Raw genomic sequence first — 21,459 nt, 5'->3', positions numbered from 1 at the left:
GGGGGTAAACATATATTTCTGTGTTTTTACCCCACAAAAATGCAGTCAATGTGTTGATTTTTCATTAGATGAAGTTACCCACAGGACTATTTGTATGCACTAACTTCATTTTGAGGCCTCTAAATGCCAGATACTTTGATAAACCTATGAACAATGGCCACCAAACTGTTTGGAGGAACCCTGGCAATCATATTTAGGGTGCTTTTTCTTGGTGCGTAACGATACATGGGTGATATGGTGCTGGGAAGTTGAAGCTTTGAGGCAATTTTCAGATATTTCACCAAAACCGACAATTGTGGGAAAGCCTTACGACTTAGTAGTTTGGAGCAGAAAGGCATGGGTACCCATTTTAGATTCGGTAGAATGTGTACTTTCCAAAAATATATGGGTTTTGGGGGGTAAACATATATTTCTGTGTTTTTACCCCACAAAAATGCAGTCAATGTGTTGATCTTTCATTAGCTGAAGTTACCCACGGGACTGTTTGTATGCGCTAACTTCATTTTGGGGCCTCTAAATGCCAGATACTTTGGTAAACTTATGAACAATGACCACCAAAATGTTCAGAGGAACCCTGGCAATCATATTTAGGGTGCTTTTTCTTAGTACGTAATGATACATGGGTGATATGGTGCTGGGAAGTTGAAGGTTTGAGGAAATTTTCAGATATTTCACCAAAACCGACAATTTTGGGAAAGCCTTACGACTCAGTAGTTTGGAGCAGAAAGGCATGGGTACCCATTTTAGATTCAGTAGAATGTGTACTTTCCAAAAATATATGGGTTTGGGGGGTAAACATATAATTCTGTGTTTTTACCCCACAAAAAATGCAGTCAATGTGTTGATTTCTCAGTAGCTGAAGTAAAGTCCTGAACAATTTGGATGTGCTAACTACATATTGGTGTCTCTAAATGCCAGATACTTTGGTAAACCTATGCATAATGGGTATCAAATTGTTCAGTGGACCCCTGGCAATCATATTTCAGGTGCTTTTTCTTGGTACCTAATATAGTTTGGGATATGCGGAGCAGCAAAATAAAACCTTTGAAATGATTTTTCAGAATTTTGAATTTTTTGTTGAAAAACCGCTATGTTCAGACAAGCTTTTATGTTTGGTAGTTGGGAGTAGAGAGACATAGTTACCCATTTTGTAATCGGCAGAATGTGTACTTTTCAAAAATGTATGGTTTTCTGGGGTAAACCTACGGTTTCAGGATTTTTTGCCTTGGAATCTAAAGCATGCCGTTTTCTGCCTTAGTGCTTTCAAAATTTGGTAATAGACTGCCGGGAGTTTTTGCTGTACAGAAATCCTAAATCTCCCTAAAACTATACATATCTGGTATTGGCACGTTCGAGAGACATAAGGCTTTCCAAATCAGTTGGATTTTCATCCGTAAAATGAAATATTTTTCTGGTATAAATTGATATACGATGAAAAATGGTAATTTTTCTTTTTTTTTTGGTATTTAGCACTATAAATTTTTTTGCACAGGTGTAAATACATGAAAACTCAGGCAGATTTAGAAAGCTCAGTTTCTACCGAAAAAAACAATGTATAGTTTTCCTAGGTAAACTATAGGTTTCCCCTCAGAAAATGCCCCTAAAGTGAGAGAGCACAAAATGTTTCAAAAACGGCTGGCATTTCGCGTAACCAAAATGTGAAATTCTGCTGGCACTTAAAAGGTTAAAAATCCCCTTCAGGAGCAGTGCTGTCCACCTTCTGTGTTACAGAGGGACAGAATTTTTCTGGCTACGTGGTGGAGGGCTGATAATGTGGTAGCCATCCTTAGGAGTTTCAGGGGTTCTTTTTATATTGCCTGTTCAGGTGGAACTATTCAAACCCCTCTTACTGAGGTCTAGCTATAGAAACAACCTATGACAAAATTGTAAATCAAAAAAAAGAAAGAAAGAGAAGGCTATATTTGGGAATAAGCTGGTAAAATAAATTTACAATTTAGGCATATCGAATTATCTACTTTTTACAGAATAGCGGCTGTGTTGCAACAGTTTGCAAATCTACTGTATGTATTCTAAGCTTTAAACATAGTTTTTAGCTACTTAGAGGTATATATGTTACAGCATTAGTGGAATTACTCACTAATTCAGGGCAGATTTTGTTGTCCTTGTAAATACCCCTAAAGTGATAAGCCCTTTAGAAATGTCACCTTGTTTTCCCAGACAGTACTGCATAATAATTACATTGGTACAGATATTTACCTTGGCCTTCTCCTAGTGTCCAAAGCTCATCATCGTCAAAATGGGAATCGCCTCCAACTCCTGATCCAGGTGCAAATGCATGAGCCAGAAGTCCATCTTTGCCATCAAATGGATATCCATCACCATGTTCTACAGAACAGAAGAATGAGTTAAGATCCCTATACACGGGCTGATATAAGCTACCAACTTATTGCAGCTTATTGGGCAGTGTATGGGGCCCTCCGACGGGCTTCCACAATTGATATCTGGCGGAAAGTTGGGCAGATGTTAATTGGTCAGGTTTAAAAATCCTATTGGATCGGACGACTGCATTGATTCGTTAATGCAGTCCTCAATCCACCTGCCCGTATTCATGTCATTTTGATCCAATTCTTGGGCCCTTGGCCCACAATTGCCCAGCTCATGGTGGGCACATTGGGGAGAGATCCACTCATATGAAGACCTTGCCAAACGAGAGGATGTCTGTTTGTATGGCCACCTTTAGAGAGAATAAGAGCTCTAATTAGCATTTAGGCTTTAGGGCTTATTTATGGAGTGTAACCACAATTGTGGTTGCTCAAAGATGGCTGCAGCTGGAAAATTGGCAGCAGGAGAATTGGCACCATTCATTACAGGTGACTAGATTACTTGTGACTAAAGCCACTCTTTGCATTTTGACACAAAGCACCAATTTGCCTCAGAAATTGCAGAAGATGAATTGCATGCACTGTGCCTATTTACTCAGGGGAACCCTGGAAGCACTACACATTGACACAGAGTGCTGGAAATGACCACATTCCATCATCAAAGTTTTTAGGCACAATTGTGTTCAATTCATGCCAACGTGAGATTGCACTGTTGTGACCAAATCACGTCAAGTACAACTACTGTTGACAGAAGCAATGATCCTAAAATTATGGGGACATTTGGGTAAATAAACATAGCGACTTGTGCCAAAAATTGTATCTTGTACATTGCAATTGTGACCATAAAGGAGCATATAGATTCATATTAGATGATACCCCATCGTCCAAAATTGATCATGATATCTGCTTCTCCATCATGAATTCTGTTAAATTCCAATGGTGTGACATCACTCCAAACTTTAAAAGCACGTGCAAAAGCATCATCAACTGTTTCAGAATCCAGATCTGTTGTATAACCAAGAATCCTGGGAATTAGAAAAAATACACAGAGCAGAATAAATAACTATTCTGTGTTAACATACAGTATATGTTGGAAAAGCAGTCAGCACATCGATTATCTCTCCTGTAGAGAATTGGTGCAAGTTCCTCAGTGGCCACTTTCCACTGATATCACGACAACCTTTGTTTGTAGAACAGCACTAGATGCCCAAAGCTGAAATAAAGGCTTTTTAAACAAAAAGATTGACAGTCTGGTGCTGTTCTGCAAACAAAGGTTAACATACAGTATATGTACAGGTATGGAAAGTTGTCTAATTTCAGGCAGTCTCATTCTGTGGTTACTAAAGCAAATAAAAACTGTCTTACATTAGAAAGGGCATTAACTCAAGGCATGAAAACATAATTTTGCCTCTTTACATGTCTCTAGTAAGGCATATATATATTAGAGGGCATTATAGACAGAAAACATGATATCTTTCCCATACAAAGGATCACCACACCAGAGGCCACCCATTAAGACTAGAGGAACAGAACTTTCATGTGAAGCATCATAGATGGGCCTTCACTGTGAGGACAGTGAGGTTGTGGAATGCCCTGCCGCATGATGTTGTGATGGCTGATTCTGTTACTGCCTATAAGAGGGGTTTGAATTATTTCTTGGACAAGCATAATATCATAGACTATGGTATATTGTTTATGTGAGTGTATGGATGGGTCAGTGTGAGTATGTGTATGAATGTACGCTGGGTTTCATTTGGAGGGGTTGAACTTGAAGGACTTTTTTCAATCCAACTGAACTATATAACTATGTAAGTAGGAAAGAAACTAACTTGCCTGTATGTCAGATGGTTTTTGTCCCATTTCGGTTTCCTGGGAAAGAAATTATAGTTGGCTACATCGGGGTTCCCACATCTTGGCTTTTTCATGGTTTCAATGGTATTTTGATCAAACTCCCCAGTTTCAGGAAGACCAAAAAAACTTTGCATTTTCTTTAGGGCATCCTTAAGAACCATCAGGTGACATTTTTCCTTAGGGCAGCCATAAAACTGATTCAGGTATTGCTGAAAAAAAATACAATCAGCATCAGACCAAATAAATTTTTACTGAACAACTTCTTTCTGATAAATATCTAACATTGGCTTGCTCTTGTAGATTTAATTCTGTACTACACTTCTAAACTTCAGCATCTACAGAACTCTTAGGGGCAAATTCACTAAGCCGCAAAGCGCCGAACGCTAGCGTTAATTCGCTAGCGTTTGGCATTTTCGCTACTGCGCAAATTCACTAACGAACGCTGGCGTAGTTTCGCTAGTGTTACTTCGCAACCTTACGCCAGGCGAAGTATCGCTAGCGACGAAACTACGCAAATTCACTAACTTGCGCAGTGTACTGAACGCTACCTTTTACGCTAGACTTCCGTCACCACCTCAGACCTGGCGAAGCGCAATAGAGTAGATAGGGATTGTTTAAAAAAAAGTCAATTTTTTTTCTAAGTCCCAAAAAACGCTGGCGTGTTTTCTACATGATGGCTGATAGGCTGAAAAAGATCGGAAATTTTTTGGGGCTCCCCTTCCTCCCCCCTACATTTCCTGACTCATGGCAACTTACCTAGGCAGTGGGCACATGTGTAGGGCAAAATAAAAATTTTTATTTGCTGATTTGAAGGTTTTCTAGGCATTTGTAGTGCAGATACGTGTTCCTCCATTGAAATTTGAATTTCGCGCCGTATGCAAATTAGCCTTCGCTAGCGTAACTTCGCTTTATATAGCGAATCAACGCTAGCGCAACTCCGCAACCTTACGCTACCCCTGTGCGCAACTTCGGATTTTAGTGAATTTGCAGAGCCATGGCGAAACTACGCCTGGCGAAGTGCGGCGAAGTGCGGCGAAGTTGCGCCTGGCGCAACTTCGCATCTTAGTGAATTTGCCCCTCAAAGTGATACTGACACTAAAAGTTCAAAATATTAATTTACTATTGATGATAGTTCTGCTTTTGTTCTTAATTGTTACTTGAAGTTCCTAAACCTGACTTTTTGCCAACCTGATTGTCCCTTCTTAACATGTCAGTTACAGTTTCTAATGCTAACACCCTACTGCTGCGCAAATATGGCAGCCCCCTCAAAGAGGAACATGATCGTAAGAAAGGTAATGTAAAAGCTTCAGGCATATACTTTTATGGCAAAATAATAGCATTCAAAGATAATGTTATGATAGATATATCAAAAAAATATATATAGATATATAAAAAAGGTTATTTTCTGGTATCTCTTTAAAAGTATTGTAGCTATCTATCTTATTTTTTATTTTTGCTTTTACTAAAAAAATACATTAATTGGTTTGCTAAATACATAATTTATTAAGTGAAAATCATAACATTTCTTATATAGTACATCTTAAAAGACACTTTCTTTAAGTTGACTTCACCTCACAACAAGGTGCTGACTGTACTAGTGTCTGCTTCATTGACTTAAGCTAAAGTGCTCACCCGTGGGGGCTTATCAATATCTGGGCTGAAGTATTGTCTTATGTTTACCGGTCACAATTCCTATTTGTAGTTTATTTGTTACAATCTGGTATGGCGGTGTGAAGTTCTGGTTCCATATGTTATCCCACTCAGTGGAAACCTTACCTGTACTTTTTTCTTGTCCAATTCCTAATTTGCACTGTTGTGTTAACCTTACCCTATTCTGTCTTGTCTAGTTCAAACTATGTTACCTGACTGAATCCAGACCCCTGGGCTATTTACAACCCACCCTAATTACTTTTATTATCTCTACAAGTTATCTCTGTCTATCTGTAACTTTCTAATTTATTGCCTATAAACCCCTTTTCAATGATCTATATAGTATATATAATGTGCCTTTCCAGCCTTTCATTTGTATGTTGCCTGATGAAGGGGCCTGTGTGTTCTGAAAGCTTGCAATTGTTACTTATTCAGTTAGCCAATAAAAGGTATCACCAACCTTTACATTTTCTCCACATTTTTTTTAACAGTTTTACACATTTTTCAGCGAAGCGGTACAGATACGCTTATCACTTCTAATAACATGTTGGAGATAAGATGCTTTAAAATCAAAGATCTATTCATCAGAATTTCTACATTTACTTTTTTTGCAGTTTTTCTCACACATAAAACAAGCAATGCATTTTGCAGTAGTAAAAATATCTGTATGCAGAAGGAAAATGGCATTTCTACATACCACAGAGTTGTGTTATCTATGTATAGTGAGCATCAAACTGTTAGAAGATCCATGGCATTCATGCTTAAGACGTGTGTAATGATATGTGGGAGATTAAATATTGCAAAAATTCAAGCTTTGTGATAGTTGTTATAAAACCACAACAATTAGCAAATGACTGCCATATACTGGACATAAAAATATTTAGAAGACCATCCGTAGAAAGAGATTATTAGCAATTTTGGATTCAACAGAATGTGTGCTTTCCAAAAATATATGGTTATCTGGGTTAAACCTATTGATTTTCTTTCTAGTATGGCACCAAGACAGCTCCTTAAACAGATGGATGGGTTAAGAAAGTCTTGAATCTCATCAGTTGCTATAAAAAGCAACAAATAATAATGGCGCCTGTGGGTTTTTTTTTCTGGAGCAACAGTCCGTTTTTTTTTTACAAAGACCACATGAAGAAATTATAGCATAGACCAATTTTTTTTTAGTGAAACAGACCACATGGTGAATAAACGCTAGCATGAATCTGCCATGGGCAAAAAAGTTTGCTCATCCCTAGTAGGAAGGTAAAAACGTAGACTAGTAGATTTCAAAATAGAGTTTGAAAATTTATACATTTACCTCCTAGATATTTAAGCATTTACATATAAAAAAGAATGCAGATATAAAATATATACATACTGTATGTCACCCCAGACCATTATGCAAAGCTCTACATACTCTTAGGGTCAGATTTATCAAAGGTCAATGTGAATTTTCTAAATAAAAAACTTTGAATTTTGAAGTAATTTTTGGGTACTTTGACCATCGAATAGGTCAAAATTCGATTTGAATTGAAAAAAACTTTGAATATTCGACCACTCGAAAATCAAAGTACCGTCTCTTTAAAAAACTTCGACTTTGACACTTCGCCACATTAAACCTGCCGAATTGCTGTTTAGCCTATGGGGGACCTCCTAGAACCTATCTGAGGCTTTTGGGCAAATTTTGAGAAGTTAAAGTTTTGTTTTATAAAATCTTTCGAATCATTCGATTCGAAGGATTAAATAGTTTGATCGTACGATTTTACTTCGATCGAAAACGGCCGTTTTCGCTGGAAAAACTTCGAACTTCGATCCTTGATAAATATTCCCCTAAGTGAACAAATTTAGTTCTAGTAGCAAGAAATCATCATAAACATCAACCATTAGTTAAACATACTCAGTTCCTTTGGCACTAGACCTTAAATTCCCAGTATGAGTGCAATTTGACCAAATTTGCCTATTTCAGCAGCATATCAAGTGTATACTTTGACAATAACAAAAAACATTTCTTGCCACAGTTGGCACAGAGTGATCATAACTAAAATCACATGCCAAGTGCATGAAACAAACAGGTAGTGACTCAATGAGGCCAGTAGATGTATTAATCAGCCACAAAATTACTATAGACTAAAATGAACCACCCAAGCCTCAAAACTTGAAGAAAGAGTAATAACAAATAATTAAAAACTGCCATCATAAAAAATATCTTTGATAATTATTATTATTATTATTATTATTATTAACATGCATTTTTAGAGTGCCAACATATTGGGCAGTGCTGCGATTAGATGCTCAATATATGTCCAAAAACTGCCAAAAAATGCTTTCAACCAATTTTAAATATATAACTATACTGTATCACTATATCATGACAGTATATCCTAAATAGCAAAGTAACCAGTCAATCATTTAACTGTTGGTATCAAACAGACTCTCAGACACATAACATAAACAATCCATTAATGGTAACCATAGGTAGAAAATCAAACGGAAAATCTGTCTTATTTTTATATATAAAAAATATAAAATTGCACTGGAGTTTTGCAAGATTGGATATATAAGACTGGCCATCTCAGTATAGTGAGCACAAGGTCATTCCATGATTACTACAAGCACACTTATTATGCAGGTGCCACATATGCAAAGTTTTTAGACAGTTATTCATAGTCAAATTTTAATGAATGGACCAAAAAGTGAATAAGTAACCAAAAGTTATGACAAAAATACCAATATTTCTAGAGGGTGGAGAAAGGATATTTCAGCAGGGTAAAGCCATTTTTTGAGTTTAATTTATCTTTAAAAGTCTCCAGTCAGATGTTTGCTTGCATTGAGTTTGCATTCAGGCATCTTGATTTAATGAATACTGCAGTGACCTTAGCTTTATAGGTCAGCTGAAACAATACATGATCTGGCACAGGAGAGGATTGTGTATGACAGAGGGTTGAGTACAGATCAATGTTTAGAACTAAGAGTGCTGTAGAAATTAGAGAAATGCATGAACTGAGGTAAGGCAACCCGGGTGAGTAACAGAGTGATAGGGTTGCTTTAAGGTATCAGTTGGTCAAAGTCAAAGATCTTATTGGTGGGCTCCCACCAGGCCTGGACTGGGAGTCAAAATAGGCCCTGCCATTCCAAGTACACAGAGGCCCAAAGAGCCCCGTACCAGCCCAAACAGCCCCCTACCAGCCCACTATATGGTAACTTTCTATGGAACCATACAACAGCCCCTCTGGCATTTGCCAGAACCCACAGATTGCCAGTCCGGGCCTGGCTCCCACTGACCAAAAAATGTGTGAATTACCCTCAAGCAGATAAACTTTAATATTAGGCAATAAATAAATGTTCTTACTAGCCTTACTGAAGAGAGTATGATCCCCAAGTGTGTTGCCCTGCACCAACACCTATTGAAGCAGATAAATGACAAAATGGGGTCATCACAGGAATTATTTAATGGTCATGCTATATACAGTAGCTATTTGAGATTATATCTGAGGGGGGCCAGTTGGTTGATGAGAAAAGGAGAAAGCAGAGATTCTAAACTCTTATTTTTCATCTGTCTACACAAATGAGAAACCAGTTAATGAAGCTTTCCTTCTTAATAGTCCCAATCCTAGCAATACAAGTAATGTTGCATGGTTCAACATGAGGAAATTCAAAAGAGACTTGAACATGTTAAGATAAACAAAGGTTCTGGGCTGGATGGTATTCATCCCAGGGTACTTAGAGAGCTTATCTCTGTGATTGCCAAGCCGCTTTACTTAATTTTTTAGGATTCATTGAGGTCTGGTACGGTGCCGAGAGACTGGCATATTACTGTGGTGCCACTATTCAAAATGGGAACTCAGTCTCAGTCTCAAAGCTATAGGTCAGTTAGTCTGACATCAGTGGTAAGAAAGCTTTTGGAAGGTTTATTAAGGCATACAATACTGGACTTCATTGCAAATCATAATACTATGAGTTTGTGCCAGCATGGTTTTATGCATAATAGATCTTGCCAGACTAATTTAATTTCCTTTTATGAGAAGGTGAGCAGGGACCTCTATTCTGGGAAGGCAGTGGATGCGATCTACTTAGACTTTGCATTTGATATACAGATGAAGCCACTTGGATTTGTGAGATAAATGCGTCATGACTCATGGTTAATTGAAGAAACTGCGTTATCTAAAGTCATCTTAACTCATTTAATGCATTTAACCTTTCCATTAGCATACCAAAGCACCATTGTGAACAATGGTGAATGCCTTAATTAGATGGGATGTTGTGACGCAGTTTTCTGTGTTAAATGAGATAAATGGGATATCTGTGTTTAGTTATTCTGTGTCAAACAGACAAACCAAAGTGGCTGCATCTGTAGTGCCACACAGAAGGTTACAGGTTAAATTAAGGAATGTTGGCCTGGGACATAGTATTGTACCTGGATAGAGAACTGGCTAAAAGACAGGTCACAAAGAGTGGTGGTAAATGGAACATTTTCTAATTGGACCAGTGTTGTTAGTGGAGTACCACAGGGCTCTGTGCTTGGTCCTTGGCTTTTAAACGTGTTTATTAATGTGGGCATTGAAAGTATTGTTTCTATTTTTGCTGATGATACTAAATTGTGCAGAACTATAGGTTCCTTTCAGGATGCTGCCCCTTTGCAGAATTATTTGACTAAATTGGGAAACTGGGCAACCAAATAGAAAATGAGGTTCAATGTTGAAAAATGGAAGGTTATGCATTTTGACATAAATAATATATATAAATAAATGCAAGTTATACACTAACTTGTTGGGAGTTTCCTTAATTGAGAAGGATCTAGGGTTTTTTGTGGATAACAAATTGTCTAATTCTAGGCAGTGTCATTCTGTGCCCACTAAAGCTAAAGCCACTAAAGTACTATCTTGCATAAAAAAGGGCATAAACTCAAGTGATGAAAACATAATATTGCCTCTTTATAGGTCCCGGGTAAGGCCTCACCTGGAGTTCCCCTGCTTTCCGGTTTCATGCGTTTAGCCGCAAGGGAGCGCAGGAGTAGACACACTGAATTATTTTCAATGGGGCAGTACACACACAGACGCATGTAAGCGCCAAACGCAGGAAAAATGCAACATGCTGCATCCCAACCTGCATTCAGCACTTACATGCATCTGTGTGAGTACAGCCACATTGAAAAGAATTCAGTGCATCTACTCCTGTGCTCCCCTGCAGCTGAACGCATGAAACTGGAACTCAGGGGAGCACAGCAAAAAAAAGAGCCCAAAGAGTTGCATAAATGGAGGTGTAAAGTGTTGTAAAACCTCCAGGATAAAGATGCTCACCATGCCATTTGCTGGTGAGCAGTTGCCATCCATACATTGGGAAAACAAAGCAATTTCTCACAAAACAATATAGCTCAATTAATTCTATCCAAGGTGTTGCATCACCTGAGTGACTGAGATTTTGATAAATGTAAGGTCATACACCTGGAATGTAAAAACATACAATACACTCAAGGACATACAATTATATGAAACGAAAGGACAGGGGTTGTTTTCCTTAAAGCTAGAACTCCACAACGCGTCTGGAGCATACACGTCACTATGCAACAAAAAGCATGCAACGTGTCTGATGTTCTAAACACGAAGTGAAGGAGAAATCGCAGGTAAGAACTACATTTATCCGACTGTCGGAACAACAAGGCACTTATGAAGGGATATGCTATTTTTTTACATTAGTGCCATTATAGTCAGATAGTAGAGGGTTCTTGATGGTACACTTGATGGTGTTTTGTCTATTTTTGACCCACAACTTTCTTGTCCAGCACAAATTTACAGGCCTACTGTAGAGAATTGGACAGCAGCACAATCTACCACTAAACTCTCAAATAAAATCCCAAGACCAGGGCCTTGATTTAGCTGAACTAATAAAGACTGAGGCATTAGAAACTTTGACAGATTGAGAAGACAAAGCAGCCAAAATCATTTTTAATCACCGGTGATGTTGCCAATAGCAACCAATCTTCAATTAGATTTCAACAGTCTCCTACAAGTTTTACACAGCATCATAAATAGGCCCCTGATGTACATTAATATTTTGAAGAGTAGTTTTTCAGTATCAATATCACTCAATAAAACAATACATACAGGTGACCAAACAATCCTACTGAGTTAATTTAATTATTGCATGTTTATTAGTAGATTAGAAGGTATGGTGATCCAAATTGTGGCAAAAAAACATCAGGTACCAAGCGCTGTGGATAATAAATGCCATGCCAATATAAAAACTGACATCACACATCTATTATCTGTAACCAGCTATGAATCCACAATAACTTGAAGTCGACTTTAGTTTTCTGCACTGAATAGTAGATTAGATTTGCCTGGATAGAGAACAAGGCTGTTCTCATTTAATGCTGCTGGGCACTGTTTAGTTTTCAAAGTACAGAGCAACAGCACATTAGTAAGGATTCTACAGTGCAGCCAAGTTCCTCAGTAAGGATTTGGGGGCTAATTTATTAACATTTGACTACATAAAAGCTGGCTAGCCTTTTGTTTATTTAATTATTTTTTTAAGAAAAACTCAATTGAAAAATCCCATAACAGTAAAAAAAACTAGCAAGACAAAAGAAAAATGGTTAGATAAAGAACTTACTCGTAATTTTACTAAACTTTAAAATCTTAGTTTTATAAAATTTATAAACGAACCCCCTAGTCTGTATTAATGATCTCTGCCGTTAGAGATATGTGCCCAGTCAATAGATTTGTATCTACAAGTATGTTCTATAGGCTGAAAGTACAGTAAAACAGCTTTCAATAAGAAACTTAGTTTTTTTGAGTATTTTTTTTTAACTAAAAACAGTAATATTAAAAAAAAAAACTTACCGCAGCAAGTTCCACGTCTGTCTTTGGAGATTTGTCTCCTGGAAACTTTATGATAGGAGATGGAGCAGGGGAAACATAATAAAATATACTAAAACTATTGAAAATGAGTACTAAAACGTTAATAATTTTAATTGTCCGCATGCTAAAGCCTGACTTTCTGCCGAAAACCTTTATGGAACTGTTCTAATAGATAAATGGACTGCTCATTCCAGGTAAACAGCTTTGAGTTAATGTCTGTGTTGCAGTTTCTTTGTATGAATAGCTGTCCAGATGTACATTCTGCTGCTACCGCAAGAGGAAGTCTGGAAACATGAGAAGGGGAGAGGCCAGATGCTGCTGCCAAGTCTGTTTAACTCAGAGCTTGCTGGCAAAGTCTGACATTCCTGTAGAGGAACTGCTGCCCCACCTCCATTTTTTTTTACAAGCTGAGTTCATTTAGAATGGCAGTACTAATTAAGGACATTCAAACTAGAAACTGCTTTCTGTGTTGAAGTCCATTGACTTTCTGAATAACAAAATAGAAATACTAAATAATGGGCCGAATTCAAATAACGTGAAAACTCATGGAGAGATTGAATTTGAGGGAAAAAAAGTCTCCTAATTTTTGCTGTATACTTCAATAGAGTTTTTTTTGTGATTAACAGTGAGATACGTTTTTGTTCTCATTGATTTATATCTGGCTCTATGAGAAAATCTGGAATTAAATTAGGAGATAATTTTTTCTCATCATATTGAATTTGGCTTTAGGGCCGGTCATACCAAATTCGGGCCCAATTGGAAGCAATTTGGCTGGGCCCCCTAGAAGGGAAGTCTTGTCGCAGGGTCACAGGGTTGGGTGGGCAAATAGTGCCTGCTTTTCCCTCTGTCCAAGTGACTGCTGGCATTTGGGGCTGGGGGCAGGCTGGGAAACTGGGAGAAAATGTTCCCTCATTTTGTTTAGGCTACAGATGCAGCCACTTTGGTTTGTCTGTTTGACACAGAATAACTAAACACAGATATCCCATTTATCTCATTTAACACAGAAAACTGTGACACAACATCCCATCTAATTAAAGCATTCACCATTGTGAACAATGGTGCTTTGGTATGCTAATGAAAAGGTTAAATGCATTAAATGAGTTAAGATAACTTTAGATAACACAGTTTCTTCAATTAACTCTGAGTCATGACGCATTTAACTCACAAATCCAAGTGGCTTCGTCTGTATGTGCGCAAAAGAATTTGCACATTTTGGTTACCAGTGTAAAATGGGTGTGCAGTACCATAGATTATATATAAAGTACAACATTAATACATTTCATTTGTTACTTCAACTGCATACTCGGCACAGGTATACTGTACATTTTCATAGTAAACACATGATGCATTATTTAAAGAACTACCCTCAAACCTTCCTGCTGTATAGTACAGGGGAATATTGTTGCTGGTATTCATTCATGGAATCGCTTTGTACAGGCAATAAACAAACTTAGGGAATTGTATGTATTTCACCTCAGGGAAACAAAAAAAAGAGGAAACAATGCACGCTCCTATAGGCACATACACCGGGTCCCTGCTTGATTTTTACTTACAGGATTCTCGGTGTGTGGTCGTGTGGTATTTTTTCCGCCCAACACCCGAGTGTGTTGGTAGCCTTACTTACCTGGGCTGATGTTCCCTGAGGTGAAATACTTTGGGAATCTGGTATGCTGGTAAGGAGGATTCCTAACTGACTGCCTGCTTCTGATACTATGTCCTGCGAGATATCTACGGGACATTATAGATTAAATCTAACCATCTGAAGGTCTAAGCAATTCAAATGGTGGGAAAAATATATTTTTTGACTAGCACAGAGTAATACCTATGCTGCCATAGTTTTATGGGGTCTCTCTTTACAGGCTATGAGGAAACATAGGGGGCTGTTCCTGCTAAATTGTGCTTAGTACAGAAGAATACCTATGCTGCCATAGTTTTATGGAATCTCTCTTTACAGGCTATGAGGAAACATAGGGTCTGTTCCTACTGAATTGTGCTTAGTATAGTGGAATACCTATGCTGCCATAGTTTTATGGGATCTCTCTGTACAGGCTATTAGCAACATTATGGGGCTGTTCCTTCTGTGGTGTTTAGTACAGGGGAATACCTATATGGATAAACATTTAGCAACAATTGGTGCAAACTACAAATTAGCTGGCCTGTAAAAAAACTCCCACGGCAATATGTAACTGTCAAATGTGACTTTTGATTTGTATTTTCTGATATTTTCTCTCCTTCTTTACCACACTATCCCCTTTGTCTTGTCTTATCTCAGCTCTTATGTGCTTCTCTTACCTTTCTTTCACATACCAAATATTCTTCTTCTTCCTTGTCTATATTTCACCCCCACTATCACCTCTGCCAGTTGGTCACTCCTCTTTGGCGTGTCTAGTCACCTGACGCGTTTCGTGCCTCTCTTTGGCACTTCATCACCTCTGATGAAGTGCCAAAGAGAGGCACGAAACGCGTCAGGTGACTAGACACGCCATGGTTTAGTTGAACAGTCTCAGGAGAATGCCTGTCTGTGTTTTTAAAGATGCTTGGAAATAAAGACATTTTTTTATCTTAACATCCTGTGGTTATGGCTCCAGTCTATCTATTGCTGTCTTGGATGTTGCCAATTTGCCAGGAGCGGAGTCCGGCTGACTGAGGGCCACCACGAGGGTAGATGCGGACCGGTCGCGTGTGAGTAATGAATATATATAAGAAAAAACACCCATTGAATTTAATGCGTTTGGACAAAAAACAAAACAAATGTTAGTCACTCCCAGTGATTATAATCGCTTACCTGATACCCTAGGCTCCTGGGGACACCTGGGCACCCCAGTGATTATAATTGCTTACCTGATACGCTGGGCTCCTGTTAGCTGAAAGTAACACTTTTGAGTTGAAAGAATCCACAGTTAAGTGACTGTCCCCCCAGTGCCATAACTACTCGCCGGAGGGCCCTGATACAGAAGGGGCTCTCCTTTTAGGCCTTCCACCTATGAATCATGTGCTGGAGTGCTACTGTAAAATCTTCCCCTGCCCAGTCACCCACGATAAATATAATCATGTTTGAATCAGGCTGCTGACTGGAATAAAGCAACTTAAAGCAAACAAATCAACTGAAAAGGATAAGTATTTATTAACTGCTATTTTATATTAAGGTTTATATTTAACTACTGTGGTTTTATTTTTTAAAGGTTTTTTTTTCTGTCTTGGGTGCTAAACAGCAAAGTTTGGTGTGCTAGTGTGCTTACAGCAAGTTTGTCACAACCTGCTTTACTTTGCAGTTAGTTTTCCCTCCATTTGAGGGGGTGGGGTTTGATTAGTTGCACCTGAACAGACTGTATACATAGAACCCCTGGGACTCCAGTGGAGCTTGCTCTAGTGTTAGCTTCTCTTAAGTGTTTGCTCATTAAGTGGGGGATCTGTAAGTGATGTTATAAACACCGGAGTTAGTGGGGGATCTGTAAGTGGAGTTATAAACACCGGAGTTAGTGGGGGATCTGCAAGTGGAGTTATAAACACCGGAGTTAGTGGGGGATCTGTAAGTGGAGTTATAAACACCGGAGTTAGTGGGGGATCTGTAAGTGGAGTTATAAGCACCGGAGTTTAAAACTAAAGGAGGTTCAAACTAGGTCAAAAGTTTGTTCTAAACCCTAATTTTTATTTATTTATTTTTATTGTTTCCTGTTTTGATCTGTAACTAGGATAATGAGTGCTAGCAGGATTGAAGGTCTGACTCAGTGCGCAGTCTGCCATATGTATGCAGATTTGGAACAAGAGATCCAAAATGCTTACCTCTGTGGTGGTTGTGAGCAAATTGCCACTTTGGAGGCTCAAGTTAGAGCACTAGAGCAAAAAATTGCAACACTGCGGTCGATTGACAATCTTGAAAGGAGTCTTTTGCTCACTGAGCTGGATCTAGCGGGGTCAGATAGTTTGGGGGGAACAGAACAGCAGCAGGATGTTGAGGCAGCTAGCTGGGTGACAGTTAGAAAATCTAAGGTGGGCAAAAGGAAAATGAAGGCTGATCCGGAGATTATACATTGCAACAAATTTGCCAGATTGTGTGAAGATGATGGGCGTATAAACTCTGGATTGGCAATTTTAGATGGGGCTGATCTCTCTAACAGCCGGGAGACCAGTTTCTCTAGTAGTGGTGGGGAGGAGAGTAGAGTCAGGCCTAAGCAGATTGTGGTTGTAGGGGATTCAATTATTAGGAAAGTGGATAGGGTAATTTGTCGTCCGGAACGCTACAACCGAACAGTTTGCTGTCTACCTGGTGCCAGGGTTCGGCATGTGGTTGATCGGATAGACAAATTATTGGGTGGGGCTGGGCATGACCCAGCTGCCTTAGTGCATATCGGTACTAATGACAAAATAAATGGTAGATGGAAGACCTTAAAGAGTGATTTCAGGGATCTAGCCCGTGCCACATGCAAGTTTATGAAAACAGCGGGAGTTTAGGGAGCAAAATGCGTGGCTCAAGTCTTGGTGTAGGAAGGAAGGGTTTGGGTTCCTAGAGCACTGGGCTGATTTTTCGTTGGGGTAAACCTATACAGTCGTGACGGTTTGCACCTCAATGGAAGGGGGTCCGCGGTGCTAGGGGAAAGAATGGCTAAGAGGTTGAAGGAGTGTTTAAACTAGGCAAGGAGGGGGTGAGATAAAAAATTATAGGGAAGATAGGGTAGACTGGGCAGTGGGGTTAGTAAGGGGTCATGGGGGAGGAGTGAGGGGGGCATATAGTTTACCAGTTAAGGAGGTCCCTCTGTCACAAGGAAAACAGAATAATACAAACTTAACATATAATTCTCCACTAAGTAATGCAAATTTCAAAAGTAAAAGTAGTAACCTCTGTTGTATGCTGGCTAATGCACGGAGTTTGCCAGGTAAAATGGGAGACCTAGTATTAATTGCATGCTCTAAAAATTATGATATAATTGGTATCACTGAGACCTGGTGGAATGAAACATGTGACTGGAATGTGAATTTAAATGGTTACACCTATTTTAGGAGGGACAGAGGGATTAAAAAGGGTGGAGGAGTGTGTTTGTATGTAAAGCCTGAATTAAAGCCATGCGCTAAAGAAATAACAATAGCTGGCGCTGGTGAGGGTGTAGAATCACTCTGGGTAGAGATTTTGACTGGGCAAAAGGTAACAAAAAGAATTATCATTGGTGTATGATATAAACCACCTTGTATAAGTGTCGAGTATGAAGCCTAGCTACTCTTGCAGATACAAGCGGCTTCGCAGCTGGGTCAAGTTGTTGCTATGGGTGACTTCAATTATCCAGACATTGACTGGGGTAATGGGGTTGCTAAGACAGAAAAAGCTAGTAGGTTTGTAAATATGCTGAATGACAACTTTTTATTCCAGCTCGTTCAAGAACCTACTAGGAATAACTCTCTTTTGGACCTTGTAATAACTAACAATACTGAACTCATCTCTAACATTTGTGTGGGTGAGCATTTAGGGAATAGTGATCATAACATGGTCTCCTTTGAGATTCTGTTGCAGAAGCAATTCTATAAGGGAGTAACTAAAACACTAAATTTGAGACGTGCAAACTTTGACAGTATAAGGGCATCTCTGCAACATATTAAGTGGGAAATGCTTTTCACAGGGTTAAACACAGAACAAAAATGGGAAGTCTTTAAAATGCTGCTTAATAAATATACTTGTCAGTATATTCCACGTGTAAGCAAGGAACGTCGTTGCAAAGCAAAACCTTTTTGGTTCAATAGAAGCGTTGGTGTTGAGGTGGGTAAGAAATTACGTGCTTTTAAGGCTTTGAAGTTAGCTGGGACAGCCGAAACATTTATAAGGTACAAGGAGGCCACTAAATCATTCAAAGAAGCTATAAGGCAAGCTAAAATTGATATAGAAAAGGATATTGCAGCAAGCAGTAAAAAAAAATCCAAAATTATTTTTTAAATATGTTAATAGTAAAAAAATGAAGCAGGAAGGGGTGGGATCTTTAGTTTCCGAGGGGGGTCAGCTGGTTGATGAAAACAAAATAAAAGCGCAGATTCTGAACTCATATTTTTCATCTGTCTACACAAATGAGGAACCAGTAAGTGAAGGTTTAGTTCTTAATAGTACCAATTCGAGTAATACAACTAATGATGCATGGTTCACACATGAAGAAATTCAAAAGAGACTAGAACATGTTAAGATTAACAAAGGTCTGGGGCCAGATGGTATTCATCCCAGGGTACTTAGCGAGCTTAGCTCTGCTTAGCTCTGTGATTGCCAAACCTCTTTACTTAATTTTTCAGGATTCATTGAGATCTGGCATAGTGCCGAGAGACTGGCAAATTGCTAATGTGGTGCCTCTATTCAAAAAAGGATCCCGTTCTCAGCCTCAAAACTATAGGCCAGTTAGTCTTCATAGCAAATCATAATACTATGAGTTTGTGCCAGCATGGTTTTATGCGTAATAGATCTTGCCAGACTAACTTAATTTCTTTTTATGAGAAGGTAAGTAGAGACCTCGATTCTGGGATGGCAGTGGATGTGATTTACTTAGACTTTGCTAAAGCATTTGATACAGTGCCACACAAAAGGTTACTGGTTAAATTAAGGAATGTTGGCCTGGAACATAGTATTTGTACCTGGATAGAGAACTGGCTAAAAGATAGACTACAAAGAGTGGTGGTAAATGGAACATTTTCTAATTGGACCAGTGTTGTTAGTGGAGTACCTCAGGGCTCTGTACTAGGTCCCTTGCTTTTCAACTTGTTTATTAATGACCTGGAGGTGGGCATTGAAAGTACTGTTTCTATTTTTGCAGATGATACTAAATTGTGCAGAACTATAGGTTCCATGCAGGATGCTGCCACTTTGCAGAGTGATTTGTCTAAATTGGAAAACTGGGCAGCAAACTGGAAAATGAGGTTCAATGTTGATAAATGCAAGGTTATGCACTTTGGCAAAAAGTTATACACTAAATGGCAGTGTGTTGGGAGTTTCCTTAAATGAGAAGGATCTAGGGGTCTTTGTAGATAACACGTTGTCTAATTCTGGGCAAAGTCGTTCTGTGTCTACTGAAGCAAATAAAGTTCTGTCTTGCATAAAAAAGGGCATTAGCTCAAGGGATGAAAACATAATTATGCCTCTTTATAGGTCCCTGGTAAGGCCTCATCTGGAGTATGCAGTGCAGTTTTGGACTCCAGTCCTTAAGAGTGATATAAATGAACTGGAGAGAGTGCAGAGATGTGCAACTAAATTGGTTAGAGGGATGGAAGACTTAAATTATGAGGGTAGACTGTCAAGGTTGGGGTTGTTTTCTCTGGAAAAAAGGTGCTTGCGAGGGGACATGATTACACTTTACAAGTACATTAGAGGACATTATAGACAAATGGCAGGGGACCTTTTTACCCATAAAGTGGATCACCGTACCAGAGGCCACCCCTTTAGACTAGAAGCAAAGAACTTTCATTTGAAGCAACGTAGGGAGTTATTCACAGTCAGGACAGTGAGGTTGTGGAATGCACTGCCGGGTGATGTTGTGATGGCTGATTCAGTAAATGCCTTTAAGAATGGCTTGGATGATTTTTTGGACAAGCATAATATCAAAAGCTATTGTGATACTAAGCTCTATAGTTAGTATAGGTATATAGAATTTAATTAAAAGTAGAGAGGTGTGTGTGTATGGATACTGGGTTTTCATTTGGAGGGGTCGAACTTGATGGACTGTCTTTTTTCAACCCAATTTAACTATGTAACTATGTAACTATGTAACTATGGCTTCTGTGGGCCCCAATGGGGTGTGGGCCTCGGGTGCAATTGCACCCCCTACACTCATGGTAGTTACGCAACTGTGTCCCCCTTATGGGTAAAGCAATGGATGATTGAATCTATATTTACAGAGTGATTGCATCCTATTTCTCGTGCTTAAAGATTCTTATGTGGATCCAGTTATTAAACTTTATAAATACAAGTATGAATAAAACTCCTATGTGGTTGCTGGGCCTCAGGTACTGTATATTAGCAATTAGCAGGGCTAGAACTACAGTAGTTGTAGGCAGAAGAGGCATGTGTCTAAGGCGCACAGGTGGAGAGGTGCTAGGCATGCACCTTTTCCCCCATGTTCCCAAACTAAGGGAAAGTGACAGGTGCCCGGCCACAGGTGGGTGTCCCAGACCTCCATCAGATTTTCTTGTATACTTAAAGGGCACCAATCATAACTAAAATCATAAATACACTATGTGAAAGTTCAAGAAATCTGATTTTTAAAACAGTTAGGGGGTTATTTACTAAAATTTGTGATTTGTTTGTTATGAAATCATACTTTTAAAAATCACGAATTTTTCAGAATTTATTAAACCCTGAGGATGGAAAAGTCTGAATCTGAAAATCCAGCATCTCAGACCTGTCAAGGTTGCATATAAGCCAATGGGAGAAGTTCCAATGATTTTTTGATGTGAGCTGAGTTTCTTGCAATACCCCAACGTTTTTGGACTTTTCGGATGAAAAGTCTGAAAAAAACGCGAAAATTTTTCGCGAGATTTTTATCCGCAAAGCTAATTTTCGGGAAAACTTAATAATAAATAAGCGTAAAAAACCCTGGCAGATTTGATCAGAGTTTATAGCAGAAAATATTGAGATAAATTTGAACTTTCATAAATAACCCCCTTAGAATTGTTTGTATAATGTAAATCATCAGCTCACTATACCTTCTGCAAGATCTCCCCTATCTCCACTGCAGTTCTAGCTGAGGAAGGCATCTTGGATTTCACTGGCTCATCCTACTTATATCTTCCCAGCCAACTGTAGCTCTGAA

At 38.8% G+C, this 21,459-nt stretch overlaps 1 protein-coding gene across 1 annotated transcript in view; it reads right to left on the bottom strand.

The window, feature by feature from the left end:
* mmp2.S (matrix metallopeptidase 2 S homeolog) overlaps window positions 1–12,924 on the bottom strand; it is a 75,775-nt gene extending 62,851 nt beyond the window's left edge. The window contains 4 exon segments of the mRNA NM_001087228.2: window positions 2,218–2,346; window positions 3,219–3,367; window positions 4,176–4,402; window positions 12,671–12,924. Of these exon segments, the coding sequence (NP_001080697.1) occupies window positions 2,218–2,346; window positions 3,219–3,367; window positions 4,176–4,402; window positions 12,671–12,811 (646 nt within the window). The 5' untranslated portion in view covers window positions 12,812–12,924.
* Between the last annotated feature and the right edge of the window lie 8,535 nt (window positions 12,925–21,459).

Source organism: Xenopus laevis, chromosome 4S (assembly GCF_017654675.1).
Source record: "Xenopus laevis strain J_2021 chromosome 4S, Xenopus_laevis_v10.1, whole genome shotgun sequence".
NCBI lineage: Eukaryota > Metazoa > Chordata > Amphibia > Anura > Pipidae > Xenopus > Xenopus laevis.
The sequence above is the reverse complement of the archived record's forward strand: the minus strand, read 5'-3'. Positions and strand labels throughout refer to the sequence as shown.